This window comes from Anolis sagrei, chromosome 5 (assembly GCF_037176765.1).
Source record: "Anolis sagrei isolate rAnoSag1 chromosome 5, rAnoSag1.mat, whole genome shotgun sequence".
Classification (NCBI taxonomy): domain Eukaryota; kingdom Metazoa; phylum Chordata; class Lepidosauria; order Squamata; family Dactyloidae; genus Anolis; species Anolis sagrei.
The window spans coordinates 91,649,360-91,671,002 of record NC_090025.1 but is presented as its reverse complement, the minus strand read 5'-3'; the positions used below and the strand labels follow the sequence as shown (position 1 = coordinate 91,671,002).

Here is a 21,643-nt window from a genome sequence, read left to right as displayed (position 1 = left end):
CCTAAACGGTTTGGGACCCGCCTACCTGCGTGACTGCATCTCTGTTTATGAACCCACACGATCTCTTCGATCATCTGGAAAGGCCCTGCTCATGCTCCCACCACCATCGCAAGCGAGATTGGTGGGGACGAGGGAGAGGGCCTTCTCGGTGGTGGCCCCTTGACTCTGGAACTCACTCCCCAGGGATATTAGACAAGCCCCAACTCTGGCAATATTTAGGAGGAGCCTGAAAACGTGGCTGTTTCAGTGTGCCTTCCCAGAATAAGGAACTCCAAGCAATATGTCCTCAAATGCACTTTAATAATGATTTTGGATTGCCTGCACATTTCTTCCCTCTTCAAAACCTTTATTCCAATTACATGCTACCCATAAAAATAATGCCCAGCATTATTTTTTAAAATTTTAATTATTGCATTTGGCCCAGCCATTTATTTTTAAATGCATCGTGTTGTTGTTATTGCTTTTGCTTATTTTGCTATGAGTTTTGTATTTTTTTGTATTATTGCTGTTATTGTTATTGTTGTGTTTGGGCTCGGCCTCATGTAAGCCGCACCGAGTACTTCGTGAGATGGTAGCGGGGTACAAATAAAGTCTTGTTATTATTATTATATTATTTTACACTGGGGGCTGGGATGCATATGGCCAAGCAACATCAATGGGGCCAACATGGCAAAAGTTATTGAGAAGAATGAATAAATAAGCTAAAGAAGGCTCATGTCATTTACAGAGAAGTGAAAGATTCCATCTCTTTCTTTCTGCCCCATCCCTGTTCTGTGTTAATTGAATAAAAACTAGTTTTGCTTTCAAGCTCAGTTTGTACCAGTCAAAATAAATTAAGAACAAATTAGGAGGAGGAAATAGAAACTGGGGCTCCTTCGACACTGCTACACATTCAGATTATCTGAATATAATTCAGTTCAAAGCAAATAATGTGGCTTATCTGTTTGGAAAAAGTCTGACAGGGCCTGCATTTTGGGTCCTGCCTGGAAGGGCCTATGCTGACTTGTTGCCTCACATTACAAAAAGAAATGGTTCTGCATAAAAGTATGCCAGCCACTTTATATGCCTAGCACTTCTTTACAGGTACTCAGAATAAGCAGGCAAGGGGTAACTGTATGGGAGGGGGATAAAGTGGCCATGGCAGCTGCAGCTGCAAAAAGGGCTATTGAATGGTCATGAGGAAAGTGAGGCCCCTTCTACATTGCCATATAATCCAGTTCAAAGCAGATAGTGGATTTTATACAGCTGTGCAGAAGGGGCTCCAGGCACTAACAAGCCACACCAAACAACAGCCAGGCCATCAAATGCTAATCAAGGTGGTCAGTTGAAACATTCACACCTAGCTCCAACAGACAAGAGTTCTTTGTCCCACCCTGGTCATTCCACAGATATATAAACCCATTTTCCTAGTTCGAACAGACTTCGCTACCTCTGAGGATGCTTGCCATAGATGCCGGCGAAACGTCAGGAGAGAATGCCTCTAGAACATTTTATTTATTTTTTATTTATAATTCAAACTTATATGCCGCCACTCCCCTGGGGCTCGGAGTGGCTTACAAGAACAGGCTAAAATCTAACACAATTTAAAAACAATTTAAAACAATTTAAAAACAATTTAAAAACAACAATATCAGAGATCAAAGTCCTGTCGAAACAGATATGTCTTACATGCCCTGCGGAAAGCTGATAGGTCCCACAAGGCATGGACTTCAGGTGGCAGAGTATTCCTGAGTGATGGTGTCACTGCTGTAAAGGCTCTGCGTCTGGTTGCTGTAAATGCAAGGTCTTGACCCTGGGAATTTCCAATAGATCTTGGTCCTCAGAACGGAGGGATCTTTGGGGTTGGTAGGGGATGAGGAGGTCAGGTACATCGGCCCCAGACCATGCAAGGCCTTAAAGGTAAATACCATCACTTTGAAAGTGATCCCTTGCTCAACTGGTAACCAATGCAGCTGTAGTAAGATTGGTGTCATGTGGCATCTTATCGGAATTTCCGCAAGAAGCCGGGCAGCTGCATTTTGTACCAACTTGAGCTTCCGGATCACCGACAGAGGAAGGCCAATGTAGAGGGCGTTACAGTAGTCCAGTCTTGAGATGACCGTAGCCTGGATCACCGTAGCTAGGTCGTCCCTGGACAGATAGGGAGCCAGCCGTCTAGCCTGCCGCAGATGAAAAAAGGCGGTTCTGCTAACGACGGAGACCTGGGCCTCCATCGTCAGCAGAGGGTCCAAAAGGACTCCCAGACTCTTTACCAATGATGTCGGGTGTAGCGCCTCACCATCCAGGGTAGGCCTCTGGATATCCCCACTGCCCGGTCGACCCAGTCATAGGATCTCCGTCTTTGCTGGATTCACCCTCAACGTGCTGGCACACAGCTATCCAGTAACGCCCTCGAGGCACTGATGAAAAACATGGCCATATAGCCTGAAAAAACCTACAACAACCCAGAAATATATGTGTTCTTATGGTCTTTGGCGACCCCTCTGAAACCCCCCTCGTGACCCACCCAGGGGTCCCGACCCCCAGGTTGAGAAACACTTCTCTAATGGCAAAGCTAATCCTTACCAGCACCCATGAAAAGACCACAAATCATGGAAAGACCATGTTCAGAACCAAACCCAGAATTCCCCCAAGTTACAAACATCTGATTTACAAGCAACTCATAGTTAAGAATGGGGTGAGACAACAGGAAGTGAGAGAAATCTACCCTTAGGAAGGGACATTTACTCCTGAAAGAGTTATCATGGGGAAAAGGTGTCTCCACTGAAGCTTTCTCACTCATCCTTGTTTCCACATTTTTCAAAACCCAATTCTCACAGGGAGAGAAAGTGTGGCAAAATCTTTTGGTCTGGGGCACAGACAGTAAAACAAACACCACAGGGGTGTTCACCCTTCCCTATGCTATCCAAAGCATGTGGAGTTAAACTTTAAAATGTACTTGTTCTGACTTAAAAATAAATTCAATTTAACTACAAACCCAAATAACCTATCTTGTACATTACTTGGAGACTGCCTGTACTAGGAGTGTTAAAATATCATGTAGTTTTGTTTGTGTTGACCATATTTTCTTTGCTTAAATCACAATTTTACAGTGGATGATGAAACAAAACAAGCTTGTCTTTAATAGTTCTATCCCTTTTATCACTTACTTTTGTGTATGTGTAGCTGGGGAACCAAGCCAAAAACAAGACGCAGTTGCGATTTGGTTCATATTGTGTAGCTTGTGGCTAGTTAACTATAGGTTACCAATAGAAACAAAACTTCACTTGTCAATTTGATTAGCGAGAATTATGTTTGTGGACCTGCTGTTGTGTTTTTTCTGTGATCACTTAAAAGAGAATGTATTTTCTTGTCTTTAGACTGTCTTTTTAAAGTATGCCCTATGAATCGATATTCAGCACAGAAACAATACTGGAAAGCTAAGCAAGCAAAACAAGGAAACCACACTGAGGCAGCCCTATTGAAGAAGCTACAAGTAAGAGGCACTTGAGTGCCTAGACCTCTATCTTTTTATGCATTTGTTAGTTTAATTAATTAATTTAATTAATTAAATTAATTTTAGGATGTTGAATTTTTATTGCTTTAAGATATTGTAATTATTGTAATTATTGGTTTTCAAATCAAAGATAATGCCTACACATTTCAATATAACAGGTCTAGAGTATTTCATCTTATGCAACATTTTTAAAAGACTCAGACTGTTGTATTTTTGACCATTTCATTCGCTTTTTTAGGGTAGAACAAGAAATAATATTTGACCTTCATGTTACATAAAGATGTGTGAAAAAAATCCTCTCAGCCTTTTCCTTTATGACAGAAATTGTGAACTCTTAGACTGGAGCTACACTGCCCTATACCCCAAAATCTGCTCCCAGATTATCTGCTTTGAACAGGAATATGTGAGTCTACACTTCCAGATAATTTGGGATAAGCATATTATCTGGGATCAGATCCTGGAATATAGGGCAGTGTAGATCCAGGTTTAAGCCCAATTAAAGCTGGATCTACACTGCCATATAAAATCCAGATTATCTGCTTTGAACGGAATCATATGGTAGTGTGGACTCAGGCTGGATCTACACTGCCATCTAATCCAGATTATCAAATCAGATAATACATATGATCTACTTTGAACTGTATTATGTGAGTCTACACTGCTATATAATCCAGTTCAAAGCAGATAATCTGGATTTTATATGACAGTGTAAATGGGGACTCATATAATCCAGTTCAAAACAGATAATCCAGATTACCTGATTTGATAATCTGGATTATATGGCAGTGTAGATTCAGCCTTAGTGCACCAGATTTAATTAGCCACATCCAGCACATCTAATGCTAAAGGGTAGTTGGTCTGCGATCCTAAATCTGGAGGATTAACTGTAGGGCAAAGCAATTTTGGCCTCTTCTACACTGCTATATACAATCCTTTTGTCTGGTCCTCCAAATTTTCCCCACCATGTCCTTATGCTGAAAGGACGAGGGAGGGAGGCAGTCGGTGGCTGGAGCCCTGTGGAGTACTGTTAGACAGCTGCGTGCCTTCCTTGGGCTCTCCGCCTGGCATAAGGATGGGGTGAGTGGCCCTGTGCTGATGCCGGCAGAAGCACAACCCTGGGGAACAGATAGGCAGGGTCAGAGGAAGCTCCAAAGCCTTTCTCCCTTTTCCCAGGGTCAGAACGAGGAGAGGTCCCATCCTGAGGCCACTAGAAGCATGGGCCAGAAAGGAGGCAGGCGGTGGATGAGGAGGCACCTGCCAACTGCCTCTCTCTTCACCCAGCATCAGGATGAGGCGAGGCCCCATCCTGATGCTGAGAGAAGCATGGCCTGGGGGAAGAGACAGGTGGAGGGCATTGGAGGTCCAAAGCCCACTCCAGTCCCCTCCTCTCCCCTGCCCCTCCCCCTCCTGGGCCCAGCCCAGCGCCACCTCCTCCCAGCCATCCCTCTTGGTTGGGCCTGCAATGCGGACACAAGGCAAAAAAGTTTGATCATGCCTGGCATAGACTCAGATGATCCAGTTCAAAGCGCATAATGTGGATTATCTGATTTGATAATCTGGATTATTGGCAGTGTAGAAGGGGCCCGGAAATCCCGAGAAATCCTGAGACAGCTGTGTGGATTGGGCCTGGAAGTCATGTGACTCGATCCACGGACCCAATCATACAGGGTCCACAGCTGGAAAGACCCGGGTTTTTCCAGGTGTCAAATTCATTCGGCTTTTCTGGAACTTCAGAAGAGGTCCTGTTGGTCCAGGGATTTCTGCCTCAGTTGTCAAGACTTGATGCTTTGTTGTGAGATTTAGAGGCTCCCAAGATGGTCGCCACGGGACTTCTGCTGGAAACATCAGCAGTCAAAATGTGGATATGCAGATATGTGAAGAATCACTGCAGTGAATCACTGCAAAAGTTCAGTTTGTCCTGACCAGAGAAACCTTTAGATGTTTCATGAAGTATCTGCCACACAAAGTTTCCATGGTAGAACCACTTCTGCCCAAGTTTGCACTGCACAATTAAACAGAACAGAACTTTGTCATTATTGACACTTTTTAGAGTCCATCTATCCAGACAGATTTGGTTGAGTACTTGTGGCATCAAACAACAGGGTGCTGTTCCTGGATTATACATGGCTATCCTCCTGTTTGCTGCTCTTCTTGTGAAAAGATGTACAGCATTGATTAGGGGGGCATGACTTTGTCACATGTTTCATGAAGTTTCTGGTACACAAACAAAGTTGTCACCTTCTTTTTAGGAACCAATCAATCAGGAACAAACATCTAAAACTCAGGAACAAACCCAGATAAAAAAAATCCCAGGAGTTCCAATTGCAGGGACATACAGACATGTGAATATCTGCATATTTGGCTCAAAACTGCGGTATTCTCTCACCTGGAAATCTCGCGGTTTTTGCCTTTGTAGCAATTGCTTCCGCGTTTACAGGGAACGGCGTCTGGCCACCCTCCTGTTTGCTGCAGAAGGTCTTGGGGTAAAGGTACTGTCTGGACGGACCCTGAGTTATCCGAGTCCACACTGCCATATAATTCAATACAAAGTGGATTTTATACAGCTGCGTGAAAGGGGCCTGAGAGAAGGGAGGTTCAGAGCTGAGTAGTAGGCAGTGTGGTATGCTTAAAAATTGAACTTATTGCCCTGAGCTCATTGATTCTCTGAAAGATTTCAGTTGTGATTGCGAAGGGAAATCTCAATTAATTAGTGGAAAGACTCACAATAAATTAAAAGAAACAAAAATATGATAAAGATAGAACTGCCACAGACTACATCATCTGTCCCAAATGCCGAAACAAACAAACAGAAACAAAATAAATACAGTTCTCTACTAGTTTTGAGTGGGGGGGGGGGGGGGGCACAACCTGAAATACTTAGCAAGGGGCAGGGGTGAAGTCTTGAGGAGGTGGGGAAAAATGGTAGTCCAGGGAGCCTGGAGGATTGAGAGTTACAAAAAATCCATTGGGAGGGTGGAATGCATTTAGCCCTCCGCTGCATTAGGCCCACTCCTCTTTTAGCTTTTGTTTTAAACAAAAGAAGGGGAAAAACACATCCATTATTTTCTTACAGCATGCAGCAGAACTGGAACAAAAGCAGAATGAAAGTGAAAACAAAAAGTTGCTGGGGGAAATTGTGAAGTACAGCAACGTCATCCAGGTGAGCCTTACAACACTCGATCAGTAGCCTTTCCGAAACATTAGAAGGAGTTTTTCGGGTTGGATGTGACTGGAGATGTGCAGTGATTACATATATCTCACAACACACTAATAGTTTCAGATCCACAGTAAGAGTTCCAGATTTTTTGAGGTGTGGAATGAGAAAGCATGAGCTATGTTTGCGTAGCCTATGCGTAATGCAGGAGGGCAAAGCTCCTTGGTCTTTCATAACAATGTAGGAGCTTGTATTGTAGCAATATTACAATTTTTCTTAAACTGTTGTGAGATGTGATGTTTTCCCAGTTCTTGCTTCTACAGTGACACCCTTGCCTCTTCACCTCTGTTTACTATTCCTCACCACTCTTTTTCTTGTGCTGTTTAGAAATATACATGGTAAATGTTTGAGTCTTTACTTTTTTACATATTGTTCAGAGAAGTATAAAATTAAAGGAGCCTTGAAATGCTTTTTCATTTAGCTCCCATTAAGAAGTAAAAAACGAAATGAGCACAGAAGTGAAATTGTCAAAATTCTGAATAGGAAGGCATCTAAGATTATGTTCATTATGCCATGGGCATAATCTTCTGGATCTGAGCAGGAAAATCAAATAGGAGAACAAACACAAGTCTCCGTGGAATTCTGCCCAACACTGAGCCTTATCCGGTTTTATGATGGCTGAATGTTAAATGTTCAACTATGTGGAATTGATAATAAAATGATTAAAAAGAGAAAATAGCGAGCAATTAAAAGGAACAACAAGTAAAATATATAAAATACTAATTAAAGACACAGGAAAAAAGAAAAGACTAACATCAAGAGAATTATGGGAGGAGGAAGTAGGAACAATGATAACTGAAAAAGAATGGGAAGAGATATGGAAAGCAAGACACTTAAAAAACATGTCAATTAGAATAAAAGAAAATTATTATAAACTAATTTGGAAATGGTATTTAACACCGAGAAGGTTAAACATTATAAATAAGAACAATAATGAAAAATGTTGGCGAGGATGCCAAGAAATTGGAACCTACATGCATATGTGGTGGGACTGCAAATATGTAAAAGATTTTTGGGAATTGGTTGTAACAGAAATAGAAAATATTATGGATATAAAAATTAGGAGGAATCTAGTAGAAATATCACTTTTAATTAATAAAGAGGATGGGAAAGATAAGAGGGAAAAATTAATAGACATGTTATTAACAGCAGCTAGACTATTAATTGCAAAATATTGGAAAGGGACAATGAAAATACAGATTAATGAATGGTATAAAGAAATCTGGAAAATGGCATTGAACGATAAGCTAACATCAAATTTAAAAGTAAAGAAAAGATTATGTAAAAAAATGACTTTGAAAGTATCTGGAGGAAATTTCTAGAAAAATTATTGGAAAAAGAGGATGGGAATTTACCTCCAAATGAAGAACTGATTTTTTGGTGGGAATTTAGGAAAAGAGATGGCTCTGGAGAAGGGGAGCATAGGCGTGAATGTAAATAAAAGAGAGGGAAATGTATAGTATATGTCTATATAACTGTATTTTCTCTTCTCATACATACATATATATATATATATATATATATATATAAAAACAAGGGATTAAGTAGTTCTGCATTTTCCCTATCCAGTCAGCATTGCCCCATCTTCTCCTCACAGAGGCCCTATTGCCTCTTTGTTCTTGCTTTTTCTACCAATGTAAGCAAATAAGCCCTTTTTATTGTTTTTAATGTCCCTGGCAAGCCTGAGCTCATTTTGCACTTTAGCCTTGTAAACCTTTTCCCTACAGGTGTCGGTTATTTGTTGTGATTTCTCCCCTTTTCCACTTCTTGTTCATGTCTCTTTTGAATCTTAGCCCAGTTAGAAGTTCTTTGAACATCCATGATGGTTTTGTGTTTGGGGAAATTTTATTATATTTTATATATATGCTGAGTTTGAGATTTTTTTTTTTTTTTTGCAATACTGTTCTGCTGATTATGATGGCAGATTGATATAGCTACAATAAGATTGTCACAGCTCAAATCCCACCAAGCTCAACTGTATGTGTTTTGATCCCAGCCAGACATTCAACTCCTTTTCTTATCTTTGCACTCAGCAAAAACCAAGGCATCCATTAACCCTCTGCTTTACAGGCAACCTCATTTTCTGCTGGTCTTTGGCCAAAGTGTAAATACATGTGTATATTTGTGTTTTATTTTTGACAGCTCCTTCATATAAAAAGCAACAAATACCTTACAGTCAATAAGAGATTGCCAGCCCTGTTGGAGAAGAATGCAATGCGGGTCTCTCTGGATGCTGCAGGGAATGAGGGATCATGGTTTTACATCCAGCCCTTTTGGAAATTGAGGAGTGAAGGTGACAATGTGAGTGAATGCAGTATGTTTCTGGAAGAAAGTACGGAGTTAGCTGTATGGAGTTAGATGAAGAATTGGCCACCAATTCTTCATCTAAAATCTAAGACAGATATTTACTTTTCAATCTCTGCCACCCCTCTCTGTAATATAATGTGCTTTAAAGCTAATGAAGTGCCCTTGGGATATTAATCAAAAAGGCTTGTATGGGAAACAACCATATTCAGGGAAAATAGGTATCAATAAAATAAAAAGAAAAGTTACAACCTATTCTGATCCAGGTTTCTGGTAATTCTTCCAGACTGGCTAAATCCCAGGAGGAACTTGGATATTTAATACCAGTTCTCCTGAGATTTAATCACCACAACTTCCCTAAACCCACACTTTCCCTAGGGGTGTATGTGGCTACATCCCTTCCTGGGTTCACCAGATTTGGATTCATCAGAAGCTGTCTTTGAGGGGCCTGTGCATTTAGCTAGGCCCCTCCGGTAAGTTTTTAAGGCAAAACACGGAGGCTGGGAGGAGAAGATGGGGTGTCATCTCGTTCCCTTGGGCTGTGAGAGTCTGGAGAACCAAGATGGCAATGGAGATTGACCCCTGGGATAATGGAATGGTGTCCCGGGAGTCAATCCCCATAGGCCCACACCTGGAAAGAGCTGGTCCCTATGTTAAAGTCCAGATCTTTCCAGATGTCAAATTAATCTGGAGTAAACCTGGAAATGCCAGTTTACTCTGGATTAATTTGAGTTTACCTGAGGCATCAATTGGTAGCCTTAGGCAAACCTGTGACCCGTCGCGGGTTATGGGCTTGTGTGGAAGGGTCCTATACCCCAGGATCTGATCCCATATTATCTGCTTATCCCTCATATAATCCAGTTCAAAGCAGATACTCTGGGGTCAGATCCTGGGATATAGGGCAATGTAGATTCAGCCTGAGACTAGAGGATCATATGAACAGAGATAGGTTGAATAGAACTGCTGCTCTATCTGGCTCTCTTAAGAGCTGTTTACAGCTGCCTTTAGTGAGTAATACCTCTTGTGTTGCTTGCTGTAGTGGTATGGAGAGGAGACCATATTCTGTTTGGGCTTTTGGACTGAGAGCCTGAGGAAATCTACGTAACCTGTAGATTTCCTCAGAGGTGTCAGAGGTGTCATCATCATGGACTTCTCTTCTGCTGGATCTCCTGGGGCACTGAGGCAGGATCTACACTGCTATATAATACAGTTTCTGAACCTAGATTATCTGCTTTGAACTGGATTGTATGAGTGCTCACCCAAACAATGCCCCTGGTAAAAACGAATTAATTCAGAATAACCTCATAGGGATCCCCCCCCACCCCCCACCCCCCGGTGTGTCATTTCCTTGCGCCAGGAGGCTGGGGGAAGTTATTTAATGGCAACCCAGTAAGTTTTCTTTCGTTTTTAGGGGTACATTGGGAGGCTTCGGGGTGGCTGCATGTCATTACATTTGCTATCAGGATGGCATGTAGTCACCACTCCCCCCGGAAAGCCCTAGTTTTCAGTTTTCAGTGGAGACAGAAATGCAAAGTCGGTTTAAAAAACTCTCTGGCATGCATTTTTGGCTTGTCTTGGAGCACCTTGAGTCAACACTTTAAAGCAGATAATCTGGATTCAGAAACTGGATTATATGATAGTGTAGATGGGGCCTGAGAAAACCTGAATCCAGTGAATGCCACCTCCAGTCTAATATCTGCCTACAAATAGGTTTCCGGTGGGTTGTTGTAGGTTTTTTCGGGCTGTATGGCCATGGTCTAGAGGCATTCTCTCCTGACGTTTCGCCTGCACTTTGGCAAGCATCCTCAGAGGTAGTGAGGTCTGTTGGAACTAGGCAAAAGGATTTATATATCTGTGGCATGACCAGGGTGAGTTTGCCCCAGGCGCAGTCAGGCCATTGTATGCTAATCAAGGTGGTCAGTTGAAACATTCACACCTAGCTCTAGCAGAGAAGAGTCCTTTGTCTCACCCTGGTCATGCCACAGATATATCAATCCTTTTGCCTAGTTCCAACAGACCTCACTACCTCTGAGGATGCTTGCCAAAGTTCAGGCGAAATGTCAGGAGACAATGCCTCTAGACCATGGCCATACAGCCCGAAAAAACCTACAACAACCCAGTGATTCCGGTCATACAATACAAATAGGTTTCCTCTTCTGAATGTGAGCTGAAGGGTTCCATGGTCATGACAGTTGCTTAATAACTATGCACGTGCCCTCCTAAATTTCCCTTTAACTTACCCAGGACTAAGGGCTCAGGCTGGCATGACACTTTTAGTTTTAGGCAACCATTTTAGAAAGCAAGTTTAAAAAGGAAAAGTGTTTGAATGATCTCTTCTCAGTTTAGTGCAGCCATAAGATTACCATAAATTTCTTACCACACGCATAAAACTAACTTATTTTATTTATTATCATTGGTTTTTCCTTTCAGTGAATTTTGAATTACTGACTCAGATCCTCAGGTTTGTTTTGTGCAATGTTTTATCTGACTTTTACATGGCTTAAATAATTGTTTTGTGCAGCATGGCATGCAAAGACATTTCATAAAGTAAAAAGAAGGTGACGTTCTTGTTATGAATTTTGAAATGACCTTCAATTTTGAAAATATAGTTATAAAAGTGTGTAATTGTATCATGAGCCTGATGATAATGTGCTTGACTGTTTCTATTTCTGGAGAAAAGGTTGTCACAAAGAGCTTTCTTTGGCAAGCTATTTTCTGAACTCCAACCAGTCTTTAAAGTGCTACTAAATTCTTTGCTGTAGTTTTCATTGTGATAAACACACAACTATCCCCTTGAAAAGAGAAATAATACAAATAATGTCTTCAATTTAATGTAAGGGTTAATACTTCTTTCTTTCTTCTCTCAAATAGCTGATTCTTTGTTTTGGTGATGTATTCCTGAATGCCCAGAAGTTGGATTGAATGGCCCTTCTGGTCTCTTCCAACTCTGGAATTCTATTTCACTGTTGAGATATTGCCAGGATAATAATCAAATATCTGGCACATTAGTTTATAATACAATTACGTTAATTTAAAAACCAACTCTGTTCTGAGAGACCTAATAAACATAATAATAAACATAATAATAGTAATAATAATAATAATAATAATAATAATAAAGCACTTCACAAACTTCAGAAGATTTTACCCATCTATGGTATTTACCGTATATACTCGAGTATAAGCTGAACTGAATATAAGCCGAGGCACCTAATTTTATCACAAAAAGTGGGAAAACATATTGACTCGAGTATAAGCCGAGGGTGGGAAATGCAGACGCTACAGGTAAATTTCAAAATAAAAATAGATACCAATAAAATTACATTAACTGAGGCACCAGGAGGTGAAATGTTTTTGAATATTTACATAAAACTGTAATTTGGGATAAGACTGCCCAACTCTGATTAAATCATTATTTTAACCTTCTTCAGTGTAAATACACTTACATATCCTTCCAACAACAATAAAGAGAATAAAATAATAAATGTAATAATAATAATAATAACAATAAAGTAAAATAATGGAAATGCAATAATAACAGTAATAATAGAGTAAAATAATAAATGCAATAATAATAAAGTATAACAAATGTAATAATAATAATAATAATAATAATAATAGGGTAAAATACTGTAAATGTAATAATAAGAAAGAAAGTAAAATAATACATGAAATAAAAATAATACTAATAACAGAATAAAATAATAAATAACCTTGACTCGAGTACAAGCCGAGGGGAGCTTTTACAGCCTAAAAAGGGGGCTGAAAAATTAGGCTTATACTCGAGTATATACAGTATTTATTTATTATGTTTATATACCACCTTTCTCACTCCTGGAGGGACTCAAGGCAGTTTACAACATACTAATGGCAAAAATTTAATGCCAACGTACAATACACAAGTAACCCTAAATCTGTCCATAATTTTTTTTGCAGAACTCCTTCTTTCATCCACTCCTTATTGCCTGCGAGTTTTGTATAATGTAGTAGGTTTGGAAATAAAGAGAAAATATTTTAAATATAATTATTTTGGTACAAGAAAATATTACATATAACCACAAACATTTATTTTGCTATTGGAAAAAATATTAGATACACATGTAATATGATGAATAAAATTGTTTCGTATCTGTACTTAAAATGGTTTTGAAATTGGGTTTTATGCCCAACAACTGAATATATAGATCCAGGGCAGCATCCAACTTACTCCTAGATTTGTTTTTGGGTTAAGCATAAGCTGAAAATTCGGAGTGACATTGGGAGGTGGACACAAAGGGAAGCATTGCTCAGATAGCTTCTCCACCTTCGGACAGGTATACATCTTATCAGTCCTACCCAAAAGTCATTCAGTGGCACAGATTCAAATTTTGATTTTAAAGCAAAGATACATTGAATTATCACAAGCTCTTCATATTCCTGCATAGATTAAAAAAATAAAAATAAAAGATTTAAAGGTTTTTCACGGAACTCCTACAATGGTTTAGCGAAATCCTAGGGTTCTGCAGAATACAGTTTGGGAGCTGCTGCGATAGAGCCTTCCTAGATCGTAAGGGGGCTTCCCTTCATATATTTAAATGCCACAGTTGCAAAGACAGAGCAGAAGGGCTCTATGGAGAGAGTTAGAGCCGCCACAAAATAGCGTCTTGGGAGAGCAAACTGTGCCAGCACGACTGATAACGTCAAAGACTCCGTCTCTTTCTCCGCCTATTTCTCCGCGGCCGCGTGGCTTTCCCTTTGCTAGGACAGCGATGTGAGCATACTCTCACTGTTGACAGAATTCAACAGCGAGAGTACGCTCGCATCGCTGCCCTAGCAAAGGGAAAACCATGCGGCCATGGAGAAAGAGGCGGAGAAAGAGGTGGAGAAAGAGGCGGAGTCTTTTTTTTTAATAGTCTTTATTAGAAAATTTTTCAAATACATCAAATAAAAGCAGAAGGGTGGGGGGGGGGGTTAAGGGTTTTTTAGTAGTATGAGTTCATTAAAAAGGGTTAGTATGGGGATTGGGAAGGAGGTAGGGTCGGAGGGGGGTGGCAGGGGGGGAAAAGGTATTCCCTATCCTGTAGTTATCTAGGGTTTCAAGGGTGTGTGGGGAGGGAAGGGGTTTGAGGGAGGGGGAACAGTTCTGGGGGGGTTTGACTTCCAACTCCGTCTTCTCCGCGTTCTGACTTTCATTTTTTCTGTTCCGTTGTCTTTTAAGGTTTACCCCTTGTCGTTCTTTTCTATCTCTTGGTTTTTTGTTCTACTCTTATTTATTTTTCTGTCTTTGTGTCACTCTCCAAGTACTCCTTCAGAGGTTTCCAGTCTGTTCTTTTAAGTGGGCGTCCATATGTATCTTTTAGGGCGTAGGTTAACATATCAATTTCTTTAATTTCTAGGACTTTCTCTAACCATTCTTCTTCCGTAGGTATTTCTTTTGATTTCCATTTCTTCGCAAAAACTATCCTTGATGCCGTTGTGAGATATGTGAGCAGAATATCTTCATTAGGACTTAGATCCCAATCTTCTTCAAATAAGCCCAATAGGTAGTACACAGCTTTTTCTTGTAGCTTCATATTTAGGATTTTCCCGCAAGTTTCATTGACTTTTTTCCAGTATTTCTGAGTCACGGGATCAGTATTTCTGAGTCACGGGGGCGGAGGCGGAGTCTTCGACGTCATCGGTCGTGCTGGCACAGTTTGCTCTCCCAAGACGCTAGTTTGCGGCGGCTCTTAATTTGCAAACAGCATTAATGACCAAGATGTAACTAGAGCTGTTGTCTCTATTCTTACTGTTATTTATTGAGGGTGGTAATAATGATTTTTTAAAAAAGCAAGTGAACAAGCAAAGGAAATCTACTAATGCCTTATTTGACCATAGTCAGACAGCAGTCATCTATACTGGTGATAGCTTGTCCTCCAAACATGAAAGGAAGGTTTCCCTCCCATACTTTGGTGAGGTGTTTGTCCTGTACAGAGCATGGCTGCTACCTTCAGTTACTTATCACTCTTTACTCAACTGGTGTTAGAACAATAGATTTTGCTTCCTCTCAAAACTGTTGGTGAATGAATCAAACAGCAATAATGTTTATGCATGTGCTCTCATCAAAGCATGTGTCACTCACTATACTCACTATTTTAAACAGTCACTTTGTGTTTCTAGTCTCTCTGTGTGTGTAATTGATGTATTGTTGGAATGTACACTGGATTTTCTGAATATTTCTAGCACTTCTGAGATAAGATCAATTATTGTCCCATTGTGCCGTCACACCCGGGCCCTATAAGGTTAAAACTATGATGTGCTTCTTTCTTTAGCCGGGTGGACCGCGGGGCCTTACTTTGAAACTCAGGAATCCCAGCAACTAAGGCCACTTCAGATTGGACATCAAACAAGATTTTTATTTTCACAAAGTCCTTGACAGGCTTGGCACAACTTGTCGAAGTTACAAAAACAATCAGTCAGCTTATAAGATCATGTAGATGTTTCTTTCTTGCTTTTCCCTTCAGCTGCTGGGTTAACTTCTCTCGATGGTGGAGAAATCCTGGGATTCTCTACCCTAGCCCTGAGTTGCTATACTAGAGAGAGCAGGTCTTTCCCTATCTGAGCTCAAAGCTAGCTTGGAGACGAAGTAGTTAGAGCTTCTCTCAATGGCAGAGAAATTCTGGGATATTCTCTGCCCTAGTGCTGAGATGCTGTTTTTAGAAGGAGCTGATCCTTCCCTATCTAAACTCAGTACTAGTTTTGAAGGCAAGAAGGTAAGTACTTACGATGGCTTGTCTGAGCTGGCCTGGCTTGACCACAAGCACATCTGAGTTCTTTTGCTATACTACAGAAGGCAGGAGAGCTTCTCAAAATGGAGATTTCATCCCCAGGAAAAAAGGTGGTCTCTAGACCAAAAAGACACTTTTTCAAGCCAATAGCAGCAAAAGGCTTTGCAGGCTGGCTTCCAGCCTCTGTTAGTGGTTAACTATCAGGGTGCTGCTGAATCTGTAGCAACCCTGGGAGAAATGCAAAAGGATGCTATTTCCTATAACTATGGGACAATGCAAATAAAATCCTGGGAGACGGAACATCCATCATGCTACATGGTGTCTTAAAATACCTTCCTTCTTCCATTCAGTTAATCCAGGCGATATAATGTATGTGTTTTTAGATGATGGAAAATTTTAGATATCAATTTTCCTGAAATGACTTCTTCCTACCAGCAGATTTTTAAAGCCAGCAGTAGACATCTGACAAGTGAAGTGTTTTTATTTGAGACATTCCTGATCTGGCTCTTCATCATCATCATCATCATTATCATCATCATCATATTTAATTACTTATTAATCACCCTCCATCCGAGAATGCTCTAGGCAATTTATAGCTAAATTGTAAAAGATAAAATACATACATACAGAAATTAAAAATTAACAGAGATCGAATACTCTAGTAAAAAGCCAGGTCTTAAGTGCTAGAGTAAAAGGTCCTAAGTCACGCATGGCTTCAGCCAGATAAGAGCAACCAACAAAGGTTTAAAAGCCACAAAACAATTAAAACGGTCGAACAAAAATAAACCAAGCTGATCGGTGCCAAACCAGATGAAACAGCACTGGAAAAACTGCTAGAGGTTTAAGGCTGGGTCTACACTGCTGGATCTACACTGCCCTATATTCCAGGATCTGGTCCCAGTCTACATGGCCAGATAATCTGGGATAAACAGATAATCTATGATCAGATCTGGGGATATAGGAGAATATAAATCAAGCCTAAAAAGCCTTGGATAGATTCTGAAAATATAAACGCAAAAGTCCATATTGAGATAGCACATATTATAGGCCAATCAAAAAGACAGAAAAAATCTTGGTGGAAAGCTTTTAAAAAAAGTTTTCTCATCAGACATTATAGTTGGATAATCCTTATTTGGATTTCCAAAATCCAAAACACTCCATGTGCTGAGATCATGAAAACCTTGCTGTCTGATATTTCAATTTACATAAATGTTTTATGCACAAAATTATTACTAATGATTTTAAACAACTTGAGGTTACTCCCCTTCTCTTTTCCTTCAGACATAACTTAGATTAAATAGACTTAGATCAAATAAATAGGCTTGGTTTAATACAAGTCTTTGTGTCTGACTTGTTATATTATGGTTGGCAATCAAAGGTTCTACCACAACTAAACTATAGATATCTATGTCATAAGAGATAGGGCATATTTATGGAAACCAATAGTCATGGAATTCAATGAGATTGTTTGTTGTACTTCTGCTGGTTCTTGAGGAATTCCTAATTCATTTATTTATTTTGCATATTTGTATCCTGTCCTTCTCACCCCGAGAGGGGGAATCAAGGCAGCTTCACAACAGGCATTCATTCATAGAATCATAGAATCATAGAATCAAAGAGTTGGAAGAGACCTCATGGGCCATCCAGTGTAACCCCCTGCCAAGAAGCAGGAATATTGCATTCAAATCACCGCTGACAGATGGCCATCCAGCCTCTGCTTAAAAGCTTCCAAAGAAGGAGCCTCCACCACACTCCGGAGCAGAGAGTTCCACTGCTGAACGGCTCTCACAGTCAGGAAGTTCTTCCTAATGTTCAGATGGAATCTCCTCTCTTGTAGTTTGAAGCCATTGTTCCGCGTCCTAGTCTCCAAGGAAGCAGAAAACAAGCTTGCTCCCTCCTCCCTGTGGCTTCCTCTCACATATTTATACATGGCTATCATATCTCCTCTCAGCCTTCTCTTCTTCAGGCTAAACATGCCCAGCTCCCTAAGCCGCTCCTCATAGGGCTTGTTCTCCAGACCCTTGATCATTTTAGTCGCCCTCCTCTGGACACATTCCAGCTTGTCAATATCTCTCTTGAATTGTGGTGCCTAGAATTGGACACAATATTCCAGATGTGGTCTAACCAAAGCAGAATAGAGGGGTAGCATGACTTCCTTAGATCTAGACACTATGCTCCTATTGATGCAGGCCAAAATCCCATTGGCTTTTTTTGCCGCCACATCACATTGTTGGCTCATGTTTAACTTGTTGTCCACGAGGACTCCAAGATGTTTTTCACACGTACTGCTCTCGAGCCAGGCGTCACCCATTCTGTATCTTTGCATTTCATTTTTTCTGCCAAAGTGGAGTATTTTGCATTTGTCCCTGTTAAACTTCATTTTGTTAGTTTTGGCCCATCTCTCTAATCTGTCAAGATCGTTTTGAATTCTGCTCCTGTCCTCTGGAGTATTGGCTATCCCTCCCAATTTGGTGTCGTCTGCAAACTTGATGATCATGCCTTCTAGCCCTTCATCTAAATCATTAATAAAGATGTTGAACAGGACCGGGCCCAGGACGGAACCCTGCGGCACTCCACTTGTCACTTCTTTCCAAGATGAAGAGGAAGCATTAGTGAGCACTCTCTGTGTTCGTCCACTTAACCAATTACAAATCCACCAATGCCAACAACAGTAATAAATAATAAAAACAATTATAACAGTTCATTAATGCAGTAAAATATGAAAACATTGTTTAAAATCATGCAGGTTTGAAATCATAGTCCGGGTCACTCCATTGTCATTCACACAAATTGGGTCTCATTCTAGATTGCTGCCTCTGTTGTTCGAACACTTGGTCTCATAACCAGGTTTTGAGTTTTTTTTTTCTAAAGGTCATTCCTAACTCTAGGATTGGAAGAAAATTGCCCAGCTTAATAGAACCATTACAAGATATAGTTTTAATCATAGCAATAAAAATGCACAAGTAATCGCAAAGAAAAAGAGTTTTAAAAACTTTTTAGATTTTGAATATATGGAGAACAGATATGTTTCTGACAATCTGAACTGCTGGAAATTCTTTATCAAATTCTGAATTAAGTTGCTGTTTTCATTTCATATATATATATATTGAGATGAAAGGGCAAACACTTTTTTAAAAAGTGGTTTCTAGACAGAAGACTGTATAAAAATCATCCTGCTAACCTTCTTATTTCTGGGTTTACTGAATTTGGGGATTTGACTGACAGGTTAAATTCCCAAAATCAGAGAGTACAGAATTACCTGTTCTATTGAATTTAACAGCTGGTTGTCTCTTTAAAAAAAAAGACAGGAGGAGAAGCAACTAAAAAAAAATCAGTGCTAAAGTAGAATAACTTACATTGGTATTTTAAAATTCATTTTGTGACCTCTGTTCTCCAGATTGTTGTAGGAGACAAAGTTGTACTAATGCCAGTCAATGCTGGACAGCCTCTTCATGCCAGTAACATAGAACTGCTTGACAACCCAGGGTGCAAAGAGGTGAGTGCAACAAGACCAGATAGCTATATAAATAAAAATGTAATGTTCGTTTGTGATATTCACAGAACTCAAAAACCACTGGGGGAATTGACACCAAATTTGGACACGATACACCTAACAACCCAATGTATGTTCTTCACTCAAAAAATTGATTTTGTCATTTGGGAGTTGTAGTTGCTAGGATTTATAGTTCATCTACAATGAAAGAGCATTCTGAAACCCCACCAACGATGGAATTGAATCAAAATTGGCACACAGTTCTCCCATAACCAACAGAAAATACCGGAAGGGTTTGGTGGGCAGTGTCCTTTGGTTTTGGAGTTGTAGTTCACCTACATCCAGAGAGCATTGTGGACTCAAACAATGATGGATCTGGTCTCTACACGAATACTCAATATACCCAAATGTAAACACTGGTGGAGTTTGGGGAAAATAGAATCTTGACATTTGGGAGTTGTAGTTGCTGGGATTTATAGTTCACCTACAATCACAGAGCATTCTGAACCTCACCAATGATGGAATTGAATCAAACTAAGCACACAGTTCTCTCATGACCAACTGAAAATACTGGAAGGGTTTGGTAGGCAGTGTCCTTTAGTTTTGGAGTTGTAGTTCGCCTACATCCAGCGATCATGGTGGACTCAAACAAAGATGGATCTGGACCAAACGCTACACGAATACTCAATATGCCCAATGTGAACACTGGTGGAGTTTGGGGAAAATAGAATCTTGACATTTGGGAGTTGTAGTTGCTGGGATTTATAGTTCACCAACAATCAAAGAGCATTCTAAACCCCACCAACGATAGAAATGGGCCAAGCCTCCCATACAAAACCCCCATGTGGGCCACAGCAATGCATGGCAGGGGATGGCTAGTAGAATCATAGAATCATAGAGTTGGAAGAGACCTCGTGGGTCATCCAGCCCAACCCCATGATTGAACCAGTTTTACCCCACAGTAGAAGAATTCGAGGAATGCTCTGGAGCTTCATAAACTAGGGCCCCATCTACACTGCCATATAATCCAATTTCTCAATGCAGAGTAACTACCTTGAATTTGATTAAATGGCCATGTAAACTCACATCATCCAGTTCAAAGCAGTTAATCTGCAGTTTGGATCTGGATTATACAGTATGACGGTTTAGATTCAACCTAGGATTCTGTGGGGCAAGGAGAGTCAAACTGCCATGTTTTGTTGTGATTTTAATGTTTTGAAAAAAAGGGGTTTATTGGCAATATTGTTTTGAGAAAATAGTGGTCTGGGTCTTAAGCGGGTGACAAAATGAGTGGCCGTGTAGCCTCTATGGAGTCTACCGCCTGTACTTGCATAAGAAATTTTGAAAATAATGTTCGTTATAGTTACAACAATAGCTATAGTAATGAATGTTAGCAAGCAAGGGCCTTGTCAGATTGTAACTCTACAGAAACATTGTTTGAATCTTGACACAACATTGGTTGATGGTTCTTTGTTTATTTGATTACAGGTAAATGCTGTCAATTGCAATACCAGCTGGAAAATAACCTTGTTCATGAAATATAGTTGTTACAGAGAAGATGTACTTAAAGGTGTAAGTATCAATGACGGATATTTTATCTTCTTTGAGAAAGAACTGTAGTTTGATAATTGAGAATGCAGTCTTTTAAATTAATATTTTATTGTTGTGGTGTGTCCTAAATACGAGGGGTATTATTTAAGTAAGGCCCATTTGAACATAAGAACACAACGAAAGTTTATTTCAAAAAAGTAAATTTATTTTCAGAAAGTACATACTTCACTCTATTTTTCGACATAGTTGCCAAGTTTGTTCAAACACTTATCATACCTCTGAACCAATTTTAAAACACCCTCTTCATAAAAACTTGCCGCCTGCTCCGATAACCAAGAGTTAACTGTAATCAAAGAAGGGCGACTGGAGCGGTCCTCATCATAGACGTTGTCACGGCCATCTTTGAATTGTTGTACCCACTTACACACTTTGCTTTCACTCATAACAGTATCACCGTACACTTCACAAATCTGTCGATGAATTTCTGCAGCAGGCAGGTTCCTTGCTGACAAAAACCGTATCACCGAGCGAACCTCACATGCGGCAGGTGAGTTGATAGTCTTAAACATTTTTAAAGTGCAGAACAGAACCGTACAGGTTAGCTACAGAGCGGAAACTGAACAGAGTTGTTCCCGAGGCATGACGGTACACGACGCATGCGCTCGTTGCAGTATGCACATGAACTACTAGTGTCTACAACAAAACAGACCTTACTTTAAAAATACCTCTCATAGTTTCCAGTTTATAGCCACCCTAGGGCCAACCTATCACAGGGTTGTTTTTAAACAAGATGTTTTCAGGAAAGTTTGTCTTTGCCTTCTTTGAGACTGAGGCTGGAT

The 21,643-nt window shown here is 40.2% G+C and overlaps 1 protein-coding gene across 3 annotated transcripts in view; it reads left to right on the top strand.

The window, feature by feature from the left end:
* The window catches only part of ITPR2 (inositol 1,4,5-trisphosphate receptor type 2), a 313,417-nt gene that overhangs the window by 64,273 nt on the left and 227,501 nt on the right, over nucleotides 1–21,643 (top strand). For 2 of the 3 annotated variants that reach the window (XM_060778249.2, XM_060778247.2), the window contains exons 3-7: nucleotides 3,360–3,475; nucleotides 6,570–6,656; nucleotides 8,853–9,011; nucleotides 19,158–19,256; nucleotides 20,742–20,825. In XM_060778249.2, the coding sequence (XP_060634232.2) occupies nucleotides 3,360–3,475; nucleotides 6,570–6,656; nucleotides 8,853–9,011; nucleotides 19,158–19,256; nucleotides 20,742–20,825 (545 nt within the window). Of the gene's footprint in view, nucleotides 1–3,359; nucleotides 3,476–6,569; nucleotides 6,657–8,852; nucleotides 9,012–11,457; nucleotides 11,476–19,157; nucleotides 19,257–20,741; nucleotides 20,826–21,643 lie in introns of those variants that run through there. The other variant, XM_067468876.1, reaches the window with a different exon arrangement.